Source organism: Urocitellus parryii, chromosome 2 (genome assembly GCF_045843805.1).
Source record: "Urocitellus parryii isolate mUroPar1 chromosome 2, mUroPar1.hap1, whole genome shotgun sequence".
NCBI lineage: Eukaryota > Metazoa > Chordata > Mammalia > Rodentia > Sciuridae > Urocitellus > Urocitellus parryii.
The window spans coordinates 32729344-32749434 of record NC_135532.1 but is presented as its reverse complement, the minus strand read 5'-3'; the positions used below and the strand labels follow the sequence as shown (position 1 = coordinate 32749434).

General features: G+C 33.2%; 1 protein-coding gene across 8 annotated transcripts in view; it reads left to right on the top strand.

Annotated features, from left to right (window-relative positions):
- Positions 1-20091, top strand: part of Trpc4 (transient receptor potential cation channel subfamily C member 4) — a 132769-nt gene that overhangs the window by 23969 nt on the left and 88709 nt on the right. For 7 of the 8 annotated variants that reach the window (XM_077792392.1, XM_026413697.2, XM_026413695.2 and 4 more), the window contains exon 2: positions 13562-14080. The exons of the other annotated variant lie outside the window; for it this stretch is intronic. In XM_077792392.1, coding sequence (XP_077648518.1) covers positions 13562-14080 — 519 coding nt within the window. The remainder of the gene's footprint in view (positions 1-13561; positions 14081-20091) is intronic. 8 annotated transcript variants of the gene reach the window in all.

Below are 20091 nucleotides of genomic sequence, written 5' to 3'. Positions count from 1 at the left end.
AGCTGTTGATTCCATTGTCATCATCAATCTCCCGGCCTGTTTGCATGTATAGCATCAATGAAGTTAAAATAGTTTCTTCTCTATCCTCCTTCATTTGATTCAAGTATGCATTGTATTTCTGAACTAAGTCTGCCTCCTATGTTGTTCTGGAGTTATGTTTATTGCATGCTTCATGTACTTTTTCAAATCAATAAATGTATTGCTAGACTGGGATTTTTAATCCAAAGTAGACTTTCAATAGACTTACAGTAAAAAGATATAGCCAATGCAATTTAAAATGAATATAAACTTCACAAAAATGGAAATAGGCCATCATTGTTGTCATTAGTACTTATACTAGATGCATTACTACCCAAAGTTGGGGTAAAATTAAAAGTATTTTATAACAAAAGCCCTTAATGGAGAGACAGGAATCAAGAATTGTGCAGTATGTTTTTGCTGTCCTTATTATTCTCACAAATTTATTTTCTGAAAATAGGTATGTTCTCTTCTGTGGAACTTTTTTTTCCCCATTACCTCCATGAAGGACAAACAGGCAGCTTAACGGTTCAACTCTGCCAAAAGGCATCATAGGAATTGTAATATCTGAATAGTATCATTGGGTAAGTGGGAAGGAAAAGGCACAATGCAACAAGAGAATTGTGAGTGGTGAGTTTGATGCTGAAATGATTAAGCTTTAGGATGTACACTGGGATGTGGTGTCAAGTACATTTGAATATACAGGTTCGACCTTCATACAGAGGTATTTGTTCACCAAAAAAAAAAAAAAAAAAAAAAAGTGGTTAAGGTCTAATGAGAGAATACCAAGGACAGAGTCTGATGTTAAATAGATTATCAACCAGTGTTTAATGAACTTAAAAAAGAAGCCTTTATGTAAATAATTATGCTACGACTCTCCAGCATGACAAAATGAGACCTGAGAGCATCCCTCCATAATGATACACACAACATTCTTTCTACTTCAAATATTTCATGCAAACATAATAGTTTATAGAGGGATATGTTCAACTGTTTCACTTTTTAAAAACAAGTAGGTAATGTCCAATTTATATCATTACAAACAATGGTGGTATATACAGTTCTCTTTTAATATCCATTGTTCCATGATGCACATGTATACCAAAATCCATACATGCTCGAGTCCCTTATGTAAAGGGTATAGCATTTGAAGATTAACTACACATGTCCTTCCATTTAATTTATCTTTAGATTACTCCTAATACCTAATGCAACATAAATGTTATGCAAATAATCACACTGAATTCTTTAGTGAATAATATAAGAAAAAGAGACCTGAACATATTCAACAGAGGCATTTTTCAAAAATATATTTTTAGTTGTAAATGGACCTTTACTTTACTTATATATATGTGGTGCTGAGAACTGAACCCAGTGCCTCACACATGCTAGGCCAGCCCTCTACCACTGACCTACAACCCCAGCCCCACTGAGACATTTTTTTTCCAAATGGTTTCTATATGTGGTTGATTGAATCTGTGGAAGTAGAATTTGGGGATGAGGGCTAGCTGTGTAAGAAACTATTCTCTCTGTGTCTTATGTAGAAAGTGTTCCCAGAAGTGAGAACGTGGATCTCAGGATTCCTGTAAGTAGCAGATACTCTCCACAAGGCTGTAACATTCTACATTTCTCTAACTTTTAGTGAAAGAAAGTACCTATCTTCATAGCTCTTCAAATTTGGCAATTTGATGGCAAACAATTGAATTTTTGTGCTTTAATTTTCCTTTTCTTCCCTGAGAATGAAAAAAGATCATGGTTTTGTGCTTCTGACCCTTGGCTATTCTCTGGTGAAATAGCTGTTTATAATTGTCCAGTTATCCATTGGGTTGCTTCTAGTTTTCTATTAGATTGATAGGTTCTCTTTGTGCAGTAGAATTATCGAGTATATTTCACAGGTTGCAAATATTTTACTTTCTTTGTTAGTTTATGTGGTATCTTTGGCCATTTTTCTCAAGAATGGAATGACAATACAGAGTTTTCCATTCTGTTTCAAATCTAGCTTTAAGAGTTTCCCCCAACCCCGGCCTATACAACTAATCTTTTCTAAAATGGTATTGCTTTTCTGTTTTTTAACATTTAAATAATTACTCTATCTCAAATGTACTATCATGAAGTGAGAGAGACCTAATTTTGTTTGTGTGGAAAATTGTCTCAGTGCCATTTAACAAATCAGCTACATTTCCAATTGAATAGCTATTCCACTTTTTCACAGATAATCAAAAGAAGAATTATTATTCTGATCAAAATTCTATTCAGGGGATTCATATTTCTTGCTGTTTTTGGATCTTACACTTTTCATAATTTTTAACCAATTTTGGATATAGTGTTCCATATTAATATATAAATTAATTACATTCTCAATAAAAATGAATAAAATATTTCAATTAAATGATATTAAATTAACATATCTTTTAAGAAAATTGACATAATTATGATATTTAATCTTCCTTTCCAGAAACATAACATTTTCCTCATTCTGGATTTTATTTTATGCCCAGGATAGGGCTTTAGTTTTTCTTCTATTAGGTTTTATTTTTTCTATCATTACAAACAATGATGGTATATACAGTTTCTCTTTTAATATCTGTATTTATTCATAACTATTATAAACTATCATTATTAATAATGGCCACTTTTTAAAATTGTATATGCAATTATTTTTACTTACAACTTGCTGATAAAGAGAAAGGTATGGATTTTTTTGTATACATGTTTTATTATACCTTAATAATACTTCTAACTTAGACTCTCTGTTCTTGGCTTTTCAAATGTTTTAACTATGTAATCTGTTAAACAGAAACAGATTTTTCTTAATTCATTTTTAATGTTTTTATTAATGCATTTTAGTTATACATAATACTGTGTTTCATTTTGACATAATCATACATCCATGGATTATAATTTGCTCCACTTCTTCCTATTTTCTTCCCGTCCTTCCTCCCTGGTTTTCCCTCCTCTACTTTTTTGATCTTCTATTTATTTATACTTTTCTTTTCCTTGGTGCTTTATAGATGAAGGTGAAATTCACTGTGGCATATTCATACATGTAGTTGCATAATTTGGTCAATTCCATTCCACAATCCTGAGCTTTTCCAATCACTCCTCAATCCACTTACAATCAACCTTCTATTTCTATGGTATCACCCATTCCCCCTTTTCTCCTTATTTTGTTCTGGCTTCTACTTATGAGAGGGAACATTCAATGCTTGACTTTCTGAGTCGTATTTATTTCATTCCACATGATGTTCCCCAGTTAAATACATTTATCAGCAAATGACATAATTTCATTCTTCTTTATGGCTGAGTAAAACTCCATTGTGTATATATGCCATATTTTCTTTATCCATCAACCATCTGTTGATGGCCTCTGGAATTGGTTCCATAACTTGGCTATAACTTGTTCCATAACTTGTGAATTGCACTGCTATCAAAATTGATGTGCTATATCACTATGGTATGCTAATTTTACTTCTTTAGGTTAAATTCCAAGGAGTTCGATAGCTGGGTCATATAGTGGTTCCATTCCTAGTCTTTTGAGGAATTTTATACTGCTTTCCAATGTGGTTGTACCCCAAATGTATATAGTTTTTCCTCAACATCCTTGCCAGCATTTATTACTTGTATTCTTGATGATTGACATTCTAACTAGAATGAGATGAAATCTCAGTCTAGTTTTGATTTGCATTTCCCTGATTGGTAGAGATGATAAACATTTTTTCATGTATTTATTGGCCATTTGTATTTCTTCTTTTGAGACGAGTTTGATTTTAATTTTGATTTCTTGATTTTGTTAAGGAAGTCACTTTCTGCACCAAAATATTGGAGTGTTGGGCCTCTTCTAGCAGTTGCAGAATTTCTGGTCTAATTTTTTTATGCTTCATTTTGTTTTGACACATGATAATTGTACATATATAGAGGGTAAAGTATGATTTTTCTGTTCAGCATAGTTAGCATATCTACCACCTCAAACATTTATCATTTCTTTCCATTGAGAACATTCAAAAGCCTCTCTTTATGTTTTATAATATACACTATGATACTACTAGCTGTCCTCACACCACTGTGCAATAGAACACCAAAAGCTATTCTTCCTAACCAACTTTGCACCCGCTGACCAGTCACACCCATCTCCCATCTCTCTCCCACCTCCACTTTCCCTGAACTCTGATAAACACTATTCTACTTGTTACTTCTATGACATCAGACTTTTAGATTCCACAAGTGATGGTATGTGTGAGATTATAAGGCATTTGTCTTTTTTTTCTTGAATTATTTCACTTAACATTATGTCTTCCAAGTTAATCCATGTTGCTGCAAAGAACAGATTTTTTGTTTTGTTTTGTTTTGTTTTGGTGTGGTGCTAGAGATTGAACCCAGGGCCTAGTGCAAGCAAGGCAAGAAGCCTACCACCTGAGCTATATCCCCAGCCCAAGAACAGGATTTCAACCTTTTTTTCTAGCTGAAGTTTTCTTAAAATTTCTAATATTAATGGTAAATGTTTTCACTCTTTATTATGAGTTTTCCTATTGGTTTTTAGTAAATAATCCTTATAATATTTAGGAAAAGTGGTGAATTTCATTAAATACATTTTCATATACAATATTATCACATTTAAAAATATATGTTGTAATGAATTATAGTTAATTAAAAGAAAGTGCATTTCTGAAGTAAATGCTAAAAGTGTGTTCACTTTCAATGCTGTGGTTTATTCTTTTCAGATTTCAAAATGTTAGCAAGTAATGGTCCTCATTCTAGAGAATTTTAAAATAAACGTCATTTTTAGATCCTTTTTATTTAGAAGAAAATTTCTTTATTAGTATCCAGATTTTAGTTACTTACTGACTCATCAAGAATCAAAAAGTAAAGGAGAAAACTAATATAATTATAAAATAATATAGAAATTATAAGCCAATGATATCTATTATTACACTAGTGTAAATAAACCTATTGTCTCAAATTGAAAGAAAGGCTATACATCCACTGAAAATTTTTCTTGTACATAAGAGATTCAGTAAAATTGAAAAATATTTTGTTTCCTTATTCTCCAACCTTGCACCCTACCCACAAATTCCTAGATTTAAGTGAAATCGTTTAAAACTGAATTCCAAAATATTGTTAGATATTATTTTTCAACATGCTTTTCTGCTTCCAGTATCCTTACATATCATCTATCTTCCTAGACCCCAGGCAAAATATAAATGAACGTTCCAGATATCTCTGGACATTGCAAGATTTATTGCTTGATATTATTTCTCCTTTTTTCTCCACCTATCTAGAAGTGTTCACATACATTTGGTTATAATACCTTCTGGGATATTTGCTCCTATAGAATATGTAGGGGTATACCTTCTGAATTATACCCGTTCTGAATTCTAGCACAGCCAGCAGTGTCTTGTAAAACATCTTAATAGGAGGATGATAAGTTGGCTGGATGTAGAATTCTTGAGTCCCATTCTTTTACTGACAGTTATCTGTAGATGCAATCACATGATCTTGCAGAATTTGTTATTTGTTCTTTTTTAGATATACGTGACACTGGAGTGTATTTTGACATATTATATATACATGGAGTATAACTTCCCATATTTGTAGTTGTACATGATGTGGAGTTTCAATGGTCATGTATTCATATATGAACATAGGAAAGTTATGGAGACAGATACGATGTTTGATGTCAGTTCCATTTCTGTTTTTACTCATTCTGTATCTCTGATGACTTAAGTATATTGTTATTACTTTTGTACCTTGAAAGTTGGGGATTTCACCAGGATGTGTCTAATTGTATGTCATTGATTTCATTATTTTAATCAAAAACCTGGTGAAATCTCTACAGACCCATTATTGCTTTAGAATTGATATTTCTTTTTTAGGCCTAAATGTTTTCTTTTGTCCATTTGCTCTTCATTTCTCCTTAAAATTATTTTATTTACATGTTAAGACTTCTGGATCTTTGCCTGAATGAAGTAAACCTATTTGGGGGGTGTCCCTTGATATTCTAGAATATTTGTAACCATAGAATATTCTCTTTCAGCAAAGAGAAACACATTATTTTAAAAAATTCAAATATAAAGCTTTCTTTTCTTTCTAGAGGATCTTTGTAATTTCCTACTCACTGCTCTTAAAAATCAGCTATCTTGAGCTGAGGCTGTGGTTCAGCGGTAGAGCACTTGCCTCGCATCTGCACCACATAAAAATAAATCAACAAAATAAAGGCATCATGTCTATCTACAACTAAAAAATTTTTTTTAAAAATCAGCTGTCTGGATTAGTGCTTTCTAGTTAAAAACCCCACTTGAGTCTTCTAATTGCAATTTAATAAGACTTGAAGAGCTTTTTAGAGACATGAGAGATAAATATCAAACATATCTATGAAATAGGATGAGAAGTAGTACATATCTATTTTTACTAACTTCTAAATAAAATATATAATTCATTTCCATTATGAATGTAGGCCCAAAGCTTCATTTTAATGACAGTGCATATACCTTGGTCAGTAGTAGAAATCATAAGTATTTTCTTATCACTGATATATTTCTTATATGTTAGTCATACTTCAATATTAGTCTAATTTCCTTCCACTAAGGTTTTATTGAACACATTAATAGATAAGTATACTTGTTACTGCATCATGTGTGTTTTTTTAAATACACTATAATATATGCATTTTGCTTAGAAATAGTATTCTTTCTGAATTAGGGTCCAAGAGCTGCCTCAGATTTCCAAAGGAGTGCACAACACACAAATATTTAAGAACCCTGGAATGGTGGACAATTCCTTTTAAATTGCTTTTAATAATTATTTTCTGGACCAAGGTTTCACCAGGTGTCAGATCAAACTCTGAGCAAATTTAAGGTTGCAGCCACTCAGAAATAGCAGAAAACACAAGAATCTTTGCTGATTCAGACCAATTGTGAGCATACTGTTAAACCCTTAACCCTGCTGATATTAGGGAGTTTCTTTTATTCGTAAAAGTTTCTATTATTCATTCCATGCTGTTTTGTCTTTTTAAAAAATATTTATTTTTTAGTTGTAGTTGAACACATACCTTCATTTTATTTAGTTATTTTTATGTGACACTGAGGAACGAACCCAGCGCCTCACATGTGCTAGGTGAGCGCTCTACTGCTGAGCCACAAGCCCAGCCCCTGTTTTGTCTTTTGAAACAGATATTTAGTCCTAAAATAATACAGTTGTTTGTTTAAATAATATTGTAACCTAATTTATTCATCTGTCCATTCTTTTATTTATCCATTCATTTACTGATTTATTAATTCATATAGTAGATACTCATTTTTTGTGCAAGCAGTTCATATTTCAATGTCTATATTTGTGTGTGTATGAATTTCTAATATTCTAAATAACTGCTGTTAAATGAATTTAAAATACAATTTTTCAGTTGAAACCGTCTTATGTTGGTTTGAATTAGGCAAACATCTGCATTTATGAGAGATAAATTTGATATTTACAATTCTGAGGTTTTACAACTGTGGTCTTGATACACAGATTAAAAAAATTAAAGCTAAAAGCAAAATGAAACTCAGAATTCAATAAAATTTTACTGAGTACTTGAAAAACTACATGTTTAACATAGTTTCCATTATTATGCTATCAGCTGGAATATAAAAAAGGTATTTGACTCATAAAACTTTCATGTTAGAAGGGATATTATTTTGCATATAATAAAAGATTTTAAGAATCTTTCAGTCCTGGGGATGTGGCTCAAGTGGTAGCACGCTCTCCTGGCATGCACGGGGCACTGGGTTCGATTCTCAGCACCACATAAAAAATGAAATAAAGATGTTGTGTCCACTGAAAACTAAAAAATAAATATTAAAAAAATTATCTCTCTCTTTCTTTCTGTCTCTTTAAAAAAAAAAAAAAGAGTCTTTCACATGTAATACAGCTAATGATGAAAAGAGCCAGGTTAGAATATGGATTATTTTTCTTAACACCTTAAATACACCATATGATATTATGGAAATAAATTTATTTTTATATACAACATATTTTGATAAATACTGAACTTAAGAAAATGAACACCTTCAATTGGATAAATGTCACTTTGGGACAAATTTTGCTTCTAAAATTTTATTCTTCAGTTTGAATAGTTCGAACATGTATATTGTAACCAAAAGAAATTTTTAATTTTATATTTTTGTAAAATATCATATTGTAAAATATGTAATTCAGATTGGTACTGAGTTACTTCTAGGTGAAGCATTTAGATAACTTCTGAGAATAGTAATCAATTCATGAGTTAATATATTCCTCATGTATTTCAATAATTTTAATACGAAGTGACATTACAATGATTCAGGTAGTAATGTAACTAATACTATGGCAAAGTTGAGAAATGTTAAATAAATGTTCATTCAATAAAAACAGAGGCAAGAATCAAATTTCAGGATTCTTTTTAATTTTTTCTTATTTTGTAGATAACTGGATGGAATATGTAATTCAATAACTAGAATTTTTTAAAAAAAATTGTTGAGATGTATTGTTTGTTTATTAGTAGTGTATGTAGTTTTATACATGTGTGTTTGCCTGGGTATAATTCTTCTATATCTATAGGTTCTATTTTAGCTAAAGTAAGTCAAGCATAATGTGATTTTCACCTACAAAGTTATGCTCCTGATAATCTCATCTGTCCTTCATTATGCCAAATGGAAAATTTGAAATATTGAAAATTTTAAAAAAGATGTGTTTTTGTCAAAACAATTTTTTGGTAATAGTTACTCAGCACCAATCATGACTTATGTATTTTACATGTTATAAAAATTATCATAATGTGTAGCAATAGAGAAACAAAAGGAAAGAGAAAGAGTTTCATATTGAAGATGCACAGGACAGAGAATGAGGGAGAGTAGACCTCTCTGGAATGAGGGAGAGTAGATCCGATTGAAAATGAAGCATGAAAAAAGAGCAAAAAGCAGTTTTCCAGGTTTCCCAAATAATTTTGAGATTAAATACCTTATGCTTTAAGACATCTTTAAATTTCTGAGTTTTCAGTACGTAGGGAAGTTGATAACCCTCTTGTAAATGTCTCCACTGCAGTTGTCTCCATTCCTCCAATACTGCCCATTACCCATGGCTGAAGGTAGTTTTAAGAGGGCAGTAAAACCTTCCCTAGGACATCAGTAAAACCTTCAGCAGAATGTCAGTAAAAAGTGCCAATGTCAGTAAACCGTATGCCATAAATATATTCAATTATTACCTGTTAATAAGACTTTTAAAAGCTTTAAGGATATGGGCTGGGCATGGTGGTACACTCCTATAATCCCAGAGGCTTGGAAACCTGAGGATCATTAAGCTCAAGGTCAGCCTCAGGAATTTAGCAAGGCTGTAAGCAATTCAGGGAGACCTTGTCTCAAAATAAAAATAGAAAGGGTTGGAGAAGTGGTTCAGTGGTTCAGCACCCCTGGGTTCTATCCACAGTACCAAAAAAAAAAAAAAAAAAAAAAAAAAAGATTTAAGAAGATGTAATTGCTGACTACCCTTTTTAGCCATTATTATATCATACATACCCATTGTATGAATGTAATGAATCATCACACTGTGAAGCCCCCTTTTTTTATAGTGCTCAAGATTAAACTCAGAACCTTATATCTATAGGGTTAATCAGAGGGCAATCACAGCTTTTTCTTTTCCATTGCTTTAATTCTTGTCCAAAATATAATAGTTACCAGGCTTCTTTTCCTGTTTATAACCATTCTAATATTTAATTTATCCTTCAAAATATGCTAGGTAAAGTAACATTAAAAATTATATTATTCATATGTTAATATTTATGCATTTTCCTGAATGTATATTTAATAACAAATATAAAACTAATACTAACAATTATAAAATTAATAATTAAAGCAATGAATCAATTTGTTTTCTAAATTAAAGAATGAATCAAAATTCAGTAATGAAAAGGAGAAAAGGCACGTTTTATATGCAGAAGAATGGAAGGTACATTTTGTGTTGCTATAACTAAACACTTGAGGATGGATATGTGTAAAAAAAATAATCACCTATGGGACAATAAATTATATTTATGCTATGAACTTATAAAATAATAAAATATATTTGGCTCACAGTTCTGGGTGAGAGAAGTTTAGAATTATGACTCTAGCATCTACTCTGGAGTGCATCAGGCTGCATCAACTCATGGAGGAGAAGTGAAAGGGGAAATAGCCCCATGCAGAAAGTACACATATGAGTGAGGCAGAGGGCACGTTGACCTGCTTTCTAACAATCCAATTTCATGATACCAGTTCAACCCTGCAAGGCATAGCTCACTCTCATGAGACCTTGTCTACTCTCAAGAAAACTAACCTAGTCTTTTGAAAAAAACATTAATTCACTGGAGAATTTTGTGCACTTGTGACCTAATTACCTTCCACTAAGCCCAAACTCCTACAGGTCCCACTACCTCAAGACAGCCTGACCAAGCCTCCAGTACATGACCCTTTGAGGGACAAATCATAAGTAAAACATAGCAGTGAGGATTGCAGAAGGGGTGGCCTGGTAAGGATACCCTGAATTTTTAGACACAGTGCAATGACTGAGTGCTTTTATACTGTTATTACTGTCTTAATGGAATGGAGAGGAACCAAGCCTATCTTCTTGGACATGGATAAACACTAATGTTTGCCAACTCTCCTGCACCACAGTCCCAGCAAAGCCTCAGGTGGAGTAGAGATAAAGCTAAGTATTCCCAATGTCCTGTCATCTCTGTCCTGCCGAGTTCTGGTTAATTAGTGCTAAACACAAAATACAATGTTGAATTTGAACCAAATTTCTAAAATAATTAAAATTATATAACATAAAAAATAATCACCTATGGGCCAATAAATTATATTTATGCTATGGACCTATAAAATAATTCCATTCAAAAATTATCTTCAAAACTGAAGTTCCATATAAAAGATACAATTCAAGGTAGTCACATCTTTCAAAAAAATAAAACTCACCATGATTTATGGAGTATGAAAACTCACAAACAAAATTCTTGATATATTCTCATATATTTAAACCATTATGTAGCTGTGTCTCTAATACTATGACACTGACACATTTCTGAAAAATGCGTTTTTCAAGATGGTCATATTATGCTTATTTTCTTCATAAAATTTCCTGCAATATACTGCAAAGCTGAATTTCATGGTTAATAAATTTCAAATTGTTCACAGCATAAAAAAAACCTAGATTGAAATTATACTGAATCTTGAATAGTCCTTTTAATTATATCTGTCATGTAAATATGTGTCTATCATAGAAACTAACTGAAATTGTTTTGTTTTCTCTAAATGTCTACTAAAAAAAACACATGTTTATTTAATTGAAAATTACCTGTAGTTTGATTTTGATTAATGTAATCTTTCTCTTTATAATAAATGCATAATTAAATTTCAATTCATATTATCTTTAAAATGAATGATAAATACTTAATAAGGCGTAAATATGTACTGATCCCACACATAAATGCAAATTTCTATCTCAACAGGCATTCTCGTTCCTCTACTAATAAACATTTTTAAAATAGTGGTTTTTACTATCATCACTGTCAATTGATTGCATATATCTTAAAATAACTTTTAAAAGAGTACTTCATCCCTTCAATCTTTATGTAGTGTTGCTTATAAAACAAATGTATATTTTAAATGGCAAGGTGAATTAAAGACATATTTTTAATTACATGTAAAAATTTCACCTCTACTTGAAGGTGGCATAATAGAAGCTTCCTTATGAATGTCATATTTCTGGGCACAGTTGTTATTCTGTTAATCTCTCTGTGCTCTCCTTCACATTTCATATGTTTTAATGTGACACATGCCTTCGTTGTTTCTGCCACATTGAACTTGTCTTTATGTAGCCTTTATTTTCATAGATGACTCTGTGACTGTGCCAGCAAGAATAAATATTAAACCTAAAATAGTACAGCAAGAATACACTGCGATATACCCAGTTTTGCCTGTCAGACAGGTGGACCCGGGCTCAAATCATATGTCTTCACTTACTTCCCAAGGATCACTACCTATAAAACATGAATAATAAAAGGTGAGGGTTAATATATACCCAAAAGATTCTTAGTAAACAATAGATGTTATTTATTCATCATCACCATCCTTAGAATATAACCAAAGGGCAACCATACATAAACATTTTAGTGACCTGATACAGTGAGAATTTATTCCCAGCTAGCTGGGCTAGTGACCTATGCTGGGCTCACAAAATCTGGCTATATCAATAACTGAGAAAACCATGAAGAAAGCATGTAAGCACACAGAAATACCTTTTCAAATTCCAGGACTGCTCTCAACCTTAGGGGTCCATTGGAAAGAGAGAGCTTGCATTTGGATTTTTTATTTTTATAGAGGGAGCACTAAGGGAGGTTTGATGGAATGTTTTTAAAAAATAAGACAAAAGAGTCAGGTTTCAGGAGGTTGATTCTAGCTTCCTGATGTCTTGTGGTCAGTAGATTGATTGACATCTTGGCAAGTCACACCCATCTCAGGTGCTGTGTGGGATCAAAGGCAGAGCGAGAGGAAAGTGCCCACTTGTGTTGCACGCCCAAAGAGCCTGCAACATCAGGCCAGTCCTCCCATCTGCTCAACTGCTCATACCTCACACAGTCCAGGGCTGGCCCACAACAAAAATTCACATTGATGACCAAATTCTTTGTTTATATCCAATAAAACAATAATGTTATCAGTGGAGATTTCTCATCTGGAAATCATGCCCCAAAGAGAAAGATTTAAAGACACAACCTGAGGCTAGCCTATTTATTTCTGCCCAGCCACCCTTAATCACCAGCAGAGATGAAAACAGTAAAAAAAAAAAAAAAAAAAAAAAAAAAAAAAAAAAAAAAAGAAGATAATTGCACTGCTACAGCAAAATAACCGGGGGGTGACGAACAACTTGTGCACATTGATACAGCAGGAGTGGGAGCCGTTTATTGTAGGACAGGAGGGGTATATATACATTTCACATGGCTTATCTTAATTAACATAAACTAGATACAGCAGTCAACCAATAAGGAATCTCCACACTTAATGGCTCGCTGGCGTTACTTCACAAACCACTCCCTCTGCAAAATGCCAGGTGCCATCTTGACTTGTTTACAGACTCTTTAACAAGAAATTACAAGAGGAGCATTTTGTTTTAAACTATTTGTTTTTCAGGATATTTCTTGATTATTCAAGAAATTAACCTCTCCAGCAAAGCAAAGCAAATCAAATAAGTTGGGAGTAAGAAAGTCTTCCATCAAGTAAAAAGTTTCCATAGCCACCAACATTAAGCTTTCAAGAAAGGTCAGAATTCACATTATAGAAAGAATGAAAAAATGATGTGCCCTTATATTGGAAAGTTATTTTTTCTTCTACTCCTTTCTTGTCTTTTTTTGGAGGGAAAAAAAAAAAAAAGACGTATCTCTCCTACAAAAACTCAGCAGAAGATTTATGAGCCTTGTTCCACCTTGTTCCTGTATGCTGTTTGAAATTCACAAGCTTGAACAAATGAATAAATATTCATTATTTCTGCTTCCTTCTTTTTCCAGGTGCCTCCCATACTTCTTGATAAGCAGTTCTCTGAATTCACTCCGGACATTACACCCATCATTTTGGCAGCCCATACAAATAATTATGAGATAATAAAACTTTTGGTCCAGAAAGGTGTTTCGGTGCCCCGACCCCATGAGGTCCGCTGTAACTGTGTTGAATGTGTCTCCAGTTCAGACGTGGACAGCCTCCGTCACTCACGTTCCAGACTCAACATCTACAAGGCCTTGGCCAGCCCCTCTCTGATTGCACTGTCAAGCGAAGATCCTTTCCTCACAGCCTTTCAGTTAAGCTGGGAGCTTCAGGAGCTGAGCAAAGTGGAAAATGAATTCAAGTCCGAGTATGAGGAGCTGTCAAGACAGTGCAAGCAATTTGCTAAGGACCTCCTGGACCAGACAAGAAGTTCCAGAGAACTGGAGATCATTCTTAATTACCGAGATGACAATAGTCTGATTGAAGAACAAAGTGGAAATGATCTTGCAAGACTAAAATTGGCCATTAAGTACCGTCAGAAAGAGGTGAGTGTTGCCACTCTATCAAAGTGCCATAGAGTCTATTCCCAGTGAAGCAAACTGCTATTCGTGATTTAATTTTGAGTATTACACTATTTTTTTCTATTCACCTGTAAGTGGATCACATCTACTGTTTGCCGGACAAATAATTATCTTCACATTGAAGTGTAGTAATAAGTGGTTTAATAAACAGTAATGATTTGGGGCATCTGTGTTAAAATATACACACTTACTTGTAATAAAATGAGAAGCTAATGAATTTCAGAATCTCCAGATTGCGAGAGATCTCGCTGGACCACTTATAATTTTACAGGGTCATATATACAGCTCTTTGAGTTTTCTCACTTAATGGACTTAATATTCATAGTATTTCATATATATGGATCTACTTGAAATTTTCTCCTCTCAGGTCCATGGGATCTGTAAGATGTGTAGATTGTGTGAAGACTCTAGAAAATTTTGAGGTATTAATAAAATACATTATTAGAAATTATTCCAGGAAAAGCCTTTAATCCAACATTAGATGAAACAAAGGAAACATCTATCATTTCTTAATTGATTGATTTGTCAGGAATAAGAAGTTGAAGACCTGTGGAAATATTACAAATTTTCCCCTGAAATTTACATATATTTGAAATATTTAACAAAGGCACCTCAAACCTGTTACGTTTTCCACCCAGCATTATTGCTTTATGTTTCCACCACAATTTGTGTGTGAATTCTCAAAGACTGTTTATTTTTATCTTCAAAAAATATTGCGTCTTTATTCATTCTTGAATAACAGTAATATCTGTTTCAAAACAATAGCCAGGAAAAAAAAAACTGTGTAAGATGAAAAGAGAGAAAGAAAGGAAAGAGACTCCTGTTTAAAAATGTACTCAATTGCTTTTGAACTCAGACTTGATTATTTAATGTTATTCCTGCCTGCTTTGTCTGTTACTCCTCACTAAATACTTGAGGAAAACTTAATTTGCTTCCTTGATTTCTTCTTATAGTTCTTTGACTCCTTGAGCTAATCCAGCTGTGATGGGAGCCTGAAAACAGTTGAAATGAATATTCCCTGAACAATGAAGGCAGCAGATTCTTTTGTGTCCATTGCTTCTTGACTAGCAAATCAGAAATGTTAATTTGAGTCCCTGCCAACAGTCTTTTCTTAGGCTCTTGTGTTTAGGACTCAAGGACTTAATATTCTAAAGGAACTGAATAACTTTAATATGGTATTGTAAGACAAACTGATGAAATGTCACACGATTCAAGATTTTGAAAGGACTAAATGTGAAAGTGAAAAGTCATTAACGGTTGATAGCTGAACATACTATGTTGATGGGGCCCCAGAATTTATCCAGATCTTCTTCAAGATCTATTATTGACTATTATGATGTTCTTCCTTTCATTTTCATTGGAAAATGGGGCTTAGGGATTAAAATGATTATTTAAAAGATCCTTTATTATATGTGTGTTCGGTGTTGACATTATCCTACCCATAATAAGCAGAGTGAAATTCCCAGGATGTTCTATCCATAAAGTAATGAACCTGGCAGTGGTCAGCTATGCTTCCCTATTATTGTACCTCTGGTAGCACCACAGTGCTTGAGTTCAGCTTTATTTTTTTGCATATACTCATGTTGGTCCTCCCATCATAGATGACTTAACCTTGTCTTTGGAAACTGTGATTTTAGTGAAGGCCCAGGAAAAAATAGTCATAAACTCCAATGCCATCTATGGCATTTAATCAATTTAAGCTGCCCCCCCCCAAAGAAAAAGATATCCCAGACAGAAGTTTCAATGTGAATATCTTGAGTGTTCATTTCTATTTACATACCTACAAACCATTTTCATGCACTCTATTCATTTATTAATTTCTTCATTAACTCTTTTTAGTGTATATTTCACAGAACACATTCTAGGCAGTGCATGGGGCACTTGATACTGCACTGTGACATGTTCCAACTCGTAAAGCATTTATAGTCTATTTGGAGAGACAAAGGCTGAATATATATTATTCTCTGTTTTGTTTCCAATCCATTAAAAATGTTCATTCCTATTTAACATTTTCTTCATTTGCTGAAATTCTTCTCTATACTTCATGAATATACGAATTAACTTGACTTCAAAGACTGTTGAACAAAAAGTCACAAATCGAATCCCTAGTTAGGTATGTCAAGAGCAAAGCAAAAGAATGTATTTGATCATTTCCAACAGTTCTTTTAAGATGTTTGTATCTTTTTTACTAATATGAAGCTGTGATTTTGGAGAGTGATAGAACCTAATAATACAACAAGATAAAAGACAGCTAACAACATATAACATGTAACAAGAAAATAAGCATTAGTAGTATCTTTTAAAAGAATCATTTTATAAACACATTATATTTATATTTTCATCTTTCATCTTTTGAGGGTTCAATGAAGATTTTTTTAAAAAAAAATTTTATAATTTTGTTGTGTTCTTCATTCAATATCAAAGCACATATTACCCTTGAGCTGACAGTTTTCCCAAAGCAAAGTAACACTGTCTGGTGGATAGCAGTATAAAAAAATCAGGAATCTGATTCTACTTTCATATATATTCTTTGATATCATAAGTTCTATTTTATAAAATATTTTTCTAAATTATTCAAAAAGTATTGATTTTAAACCATTTGATGTAAGATTTTTTTTTTTTTTTTTAGTGAGATAATGTGTCTTAAATAAAACTGAACTTCAGCCTAGATGTCTCGTCTTATACCTTTTTACTGCAAGTTTTCCTTGGTTTGGTCTAAACAAGCTTGAGGTCTGCCTTTGGTCCATGTTCTGGAGTGCCTCCTCACTAACCTCCACATTGGCCAAGTCCTGCTCAGTCTTTAAAGCTCTTCTCACATCCCACCTCACCCAGGGAACATTCGGTGAAGCAAATCCTACCACACACTCCCTGAGATAAAGTCCTACTTGCCCACACTACACTTCTTTTATTAATTTGTTCTTTTTAGTTATACATGTCAGTAGATTATAATTTGACATATTTATTATATAAACATGGAGTACATCTTATTCTATTTAGGATCCCAGTCTTGTGGTTGTACATGATATAGAGATTCACTGTGGTGGATTCACATATGCACATAGGAAAGTTGTGTCAGAATCATTCCACTGTCTCTCCTACCTCTTAGCCCTGCTTCCTGCTTCCTTCCTTCCATTTCCCTTTGTCTAATCTACTGAATTCCTCTTCTCCACCCACCCTTGTTGTGTGTTAACATCCCATATCAGAGCAAACATTTAACCTTTGGGGTTTTTTTGTGTGTGATTGGCTTATTTTACTTAGCATGATAGTCTCTAGATCCATCCATTTTCAATTGTCATAAAATAATTCTTTCTTATGGCTAAATAATATCTCAGTAATATTGCATATATGTACAACATTTTATTTATCCATTCATCTGTTGAAGGGCACCTAGGTTGGTTCCAAAGCTTAGATATTGTGAATTGAGCTGTTATTAACATTGATATGGATGCATCACTGTAGAATGCTGATTTTTAAGTCCTTTGGGCATATACAGAGGAATGGGATAACTATGTCAAATGGTAGCTCCATTCCAAGTTTTCTGAGGAATTTCCATGCCATTTTCCAGAGTGGTTGCACCAATTTGCAGTCCCACCAGCAATGTATGAGTGTATCCTTTCCCCAAAATCCTTGCCAATGTATTTGATTGCTGCCATTCTGACTGGAGTGAGATAAATACTCAGTGTAGTTTTAATTTGTCTTTCTATAATTGCTTGATGTGTTGAACACTTTTTCATATATTTGTTGACCATTCATATTTCTTCTTCTGTAAAGTGGCTGTTCAGTTCCTTTGCCTATTTATTAGCTGGGTTAGTTGTTTTGCATCTCCTCCTCTAGGCTGTGTCAGGAACACTCCTGTTCACCAGTCATACTACAGCACCTGTCAGGTAGAAGGTGCTCAATAATGAATACACCCAAATGAAATTGCAAAATCTCTCAGTTCTGGAAAGTTCCCTGAGCATTTTCTTTTTAATCTCATTAAGTTTTAGTATTTAGATTAACCTCTTATTAGTAGTCTTTCTATGAACTGAAATGTTAAAACAAGTCATGTTGTCAGGATTTGATTGCGAGATTTGGTCTAGCATTTTTCTAATTCCATCCACAAATGAAGATTTGCACTATTTTTACATCATAAATATTTTTGCATTTTAATTTTGTGTAATTTTTGTAAGCAGCAGGTATAGAATGAAGAATCTGCTTATTTTTATTAGTGCTTAGAATAATGATGTCAGAGTTACATTGATCATATTTTGGTAAAACAAAAATTCTTATAGCAATTCAAATCAGTATTTTGGGGGGACTGAGTAAATTTCAACTTGGTTTGTTATACTTAAACTACCAAATGAATCTATGCTACGTGAACTGTATGTGTTTGTTTTGTCTTTGTGAGGAATCTGAGTTATGCAGTATAAAATAATATTCAGTGTTACTTCATTAAATATTGGGGCCAGGATGTAAATATACTTTTTAAATATAAACACTTTTAGTCATTTAAAATTGTGTGTGTGTGTGTGTGTGTGTGTGTGTGTGTGTGTGTGTGAAGCAATAATCCTTTTAGTCTGACTCTGAAATGGACAGGGAAAGTCTCTTGATCAGGATTGGAGGCCAACAACACGGACATCTTAATGCCATTAATTGAAGTGAGTAGTTTCAAAGGAAGCTGGAGAGCTAGGGACATCCAGAAGCATGCACTCCTGTGCTTAGAACTCTCCTCCTCCTGTGTATTAGGTAAAGGTGAGAGACATGGCTAAAGACATGATTTAGACAAATAACTCGCCTGTGCTTTCTGGCATGATTTTTGTAAATGCAGAATTTATGGAAGTTAACATTATCTCCCTTCTGTCATTCCTCATGCCTAATGCTTATTAGATCACTGAAATGATGCATTCCTTATATTACTTTTAGAGCAAAGATCTTACCTAGTTTCAGTTATATATGGTTGATAAGATTGGGAAATAACTACCCCACAGGCGATGTAGCCAAGATGTTGAATAATAGTGAGAAGAAGTGAAATACATCATTCTTTGTGAAAGCACTTCAATTCACTGTCTTAATAGCTTTCCAGATTCTGATACAGTAATTTCTATGTAGTAAACAGCATGCATACATATTTTTAGCTTACTTTTCCCTTTCATAAATATTTGTCATCAGCGTTGCAACGTTAACTTTAAACTTTGGCACTAACACGGATCATGTCTTATAAATTAATAGATTGTTGGAGAAGAAAGAGAGAAATCAACATTTGAACAGTCCCTCTACTCAAACCCTTCCTACTTGTTTATTCAGTGTTGGTAAACTAGAAGAGAAAATGAAAGAGTAAATGGGAAGGTATCCATGTCAATCATGCCTTCCAGAGCATGGTGAACTGAATTGATTCCAACATTCCGTGATTACAGCTCTCTAAAACTCCTTTACACCTCCCAAGATTTAATGGTTGTTGTTTCCTGGGTTATTCAAAAATCCATAATGTTAAATGAAGAAATAAGACTCCTGTCAAAGAAGAGACAAGGGGGACTAAGGTACCACAGCACTAACACTCCTGGGGATAGTGACATTAGCACAGCCTTAGGTGTTGAGGAGAGCAATTGAATGATTACCATGGAGCAGAAACAAAGGAAATTGTGTTTTCTTAAAACTGCTTCAAGCTAGACTTTTCTGCATTTCCTAGCTTTCTTTCTGTTATTTAATAAAGTCTGTTCTAATTAGTTCATCATGCCAGAATTGTTTTAAATTCAAATTGCATTTAAAAACCATAATAATGTTTAATAAACTGCCTGTTCCAATCCAAACTTGTTATAGTATGAACTGTGTACTGAAAACAAACCAAAAAATGAAAAATACCACAGGCTGGTTCTTTATCTACCTGAAACCAACCTTGCTAAGATCCCTTATTCTTTGGATAATTGTTAAGGGAAAGTAACAACACTATGTACATTTTTTTTTAATTTTAAAAACACCTCAAGGGATATACCCCTAAC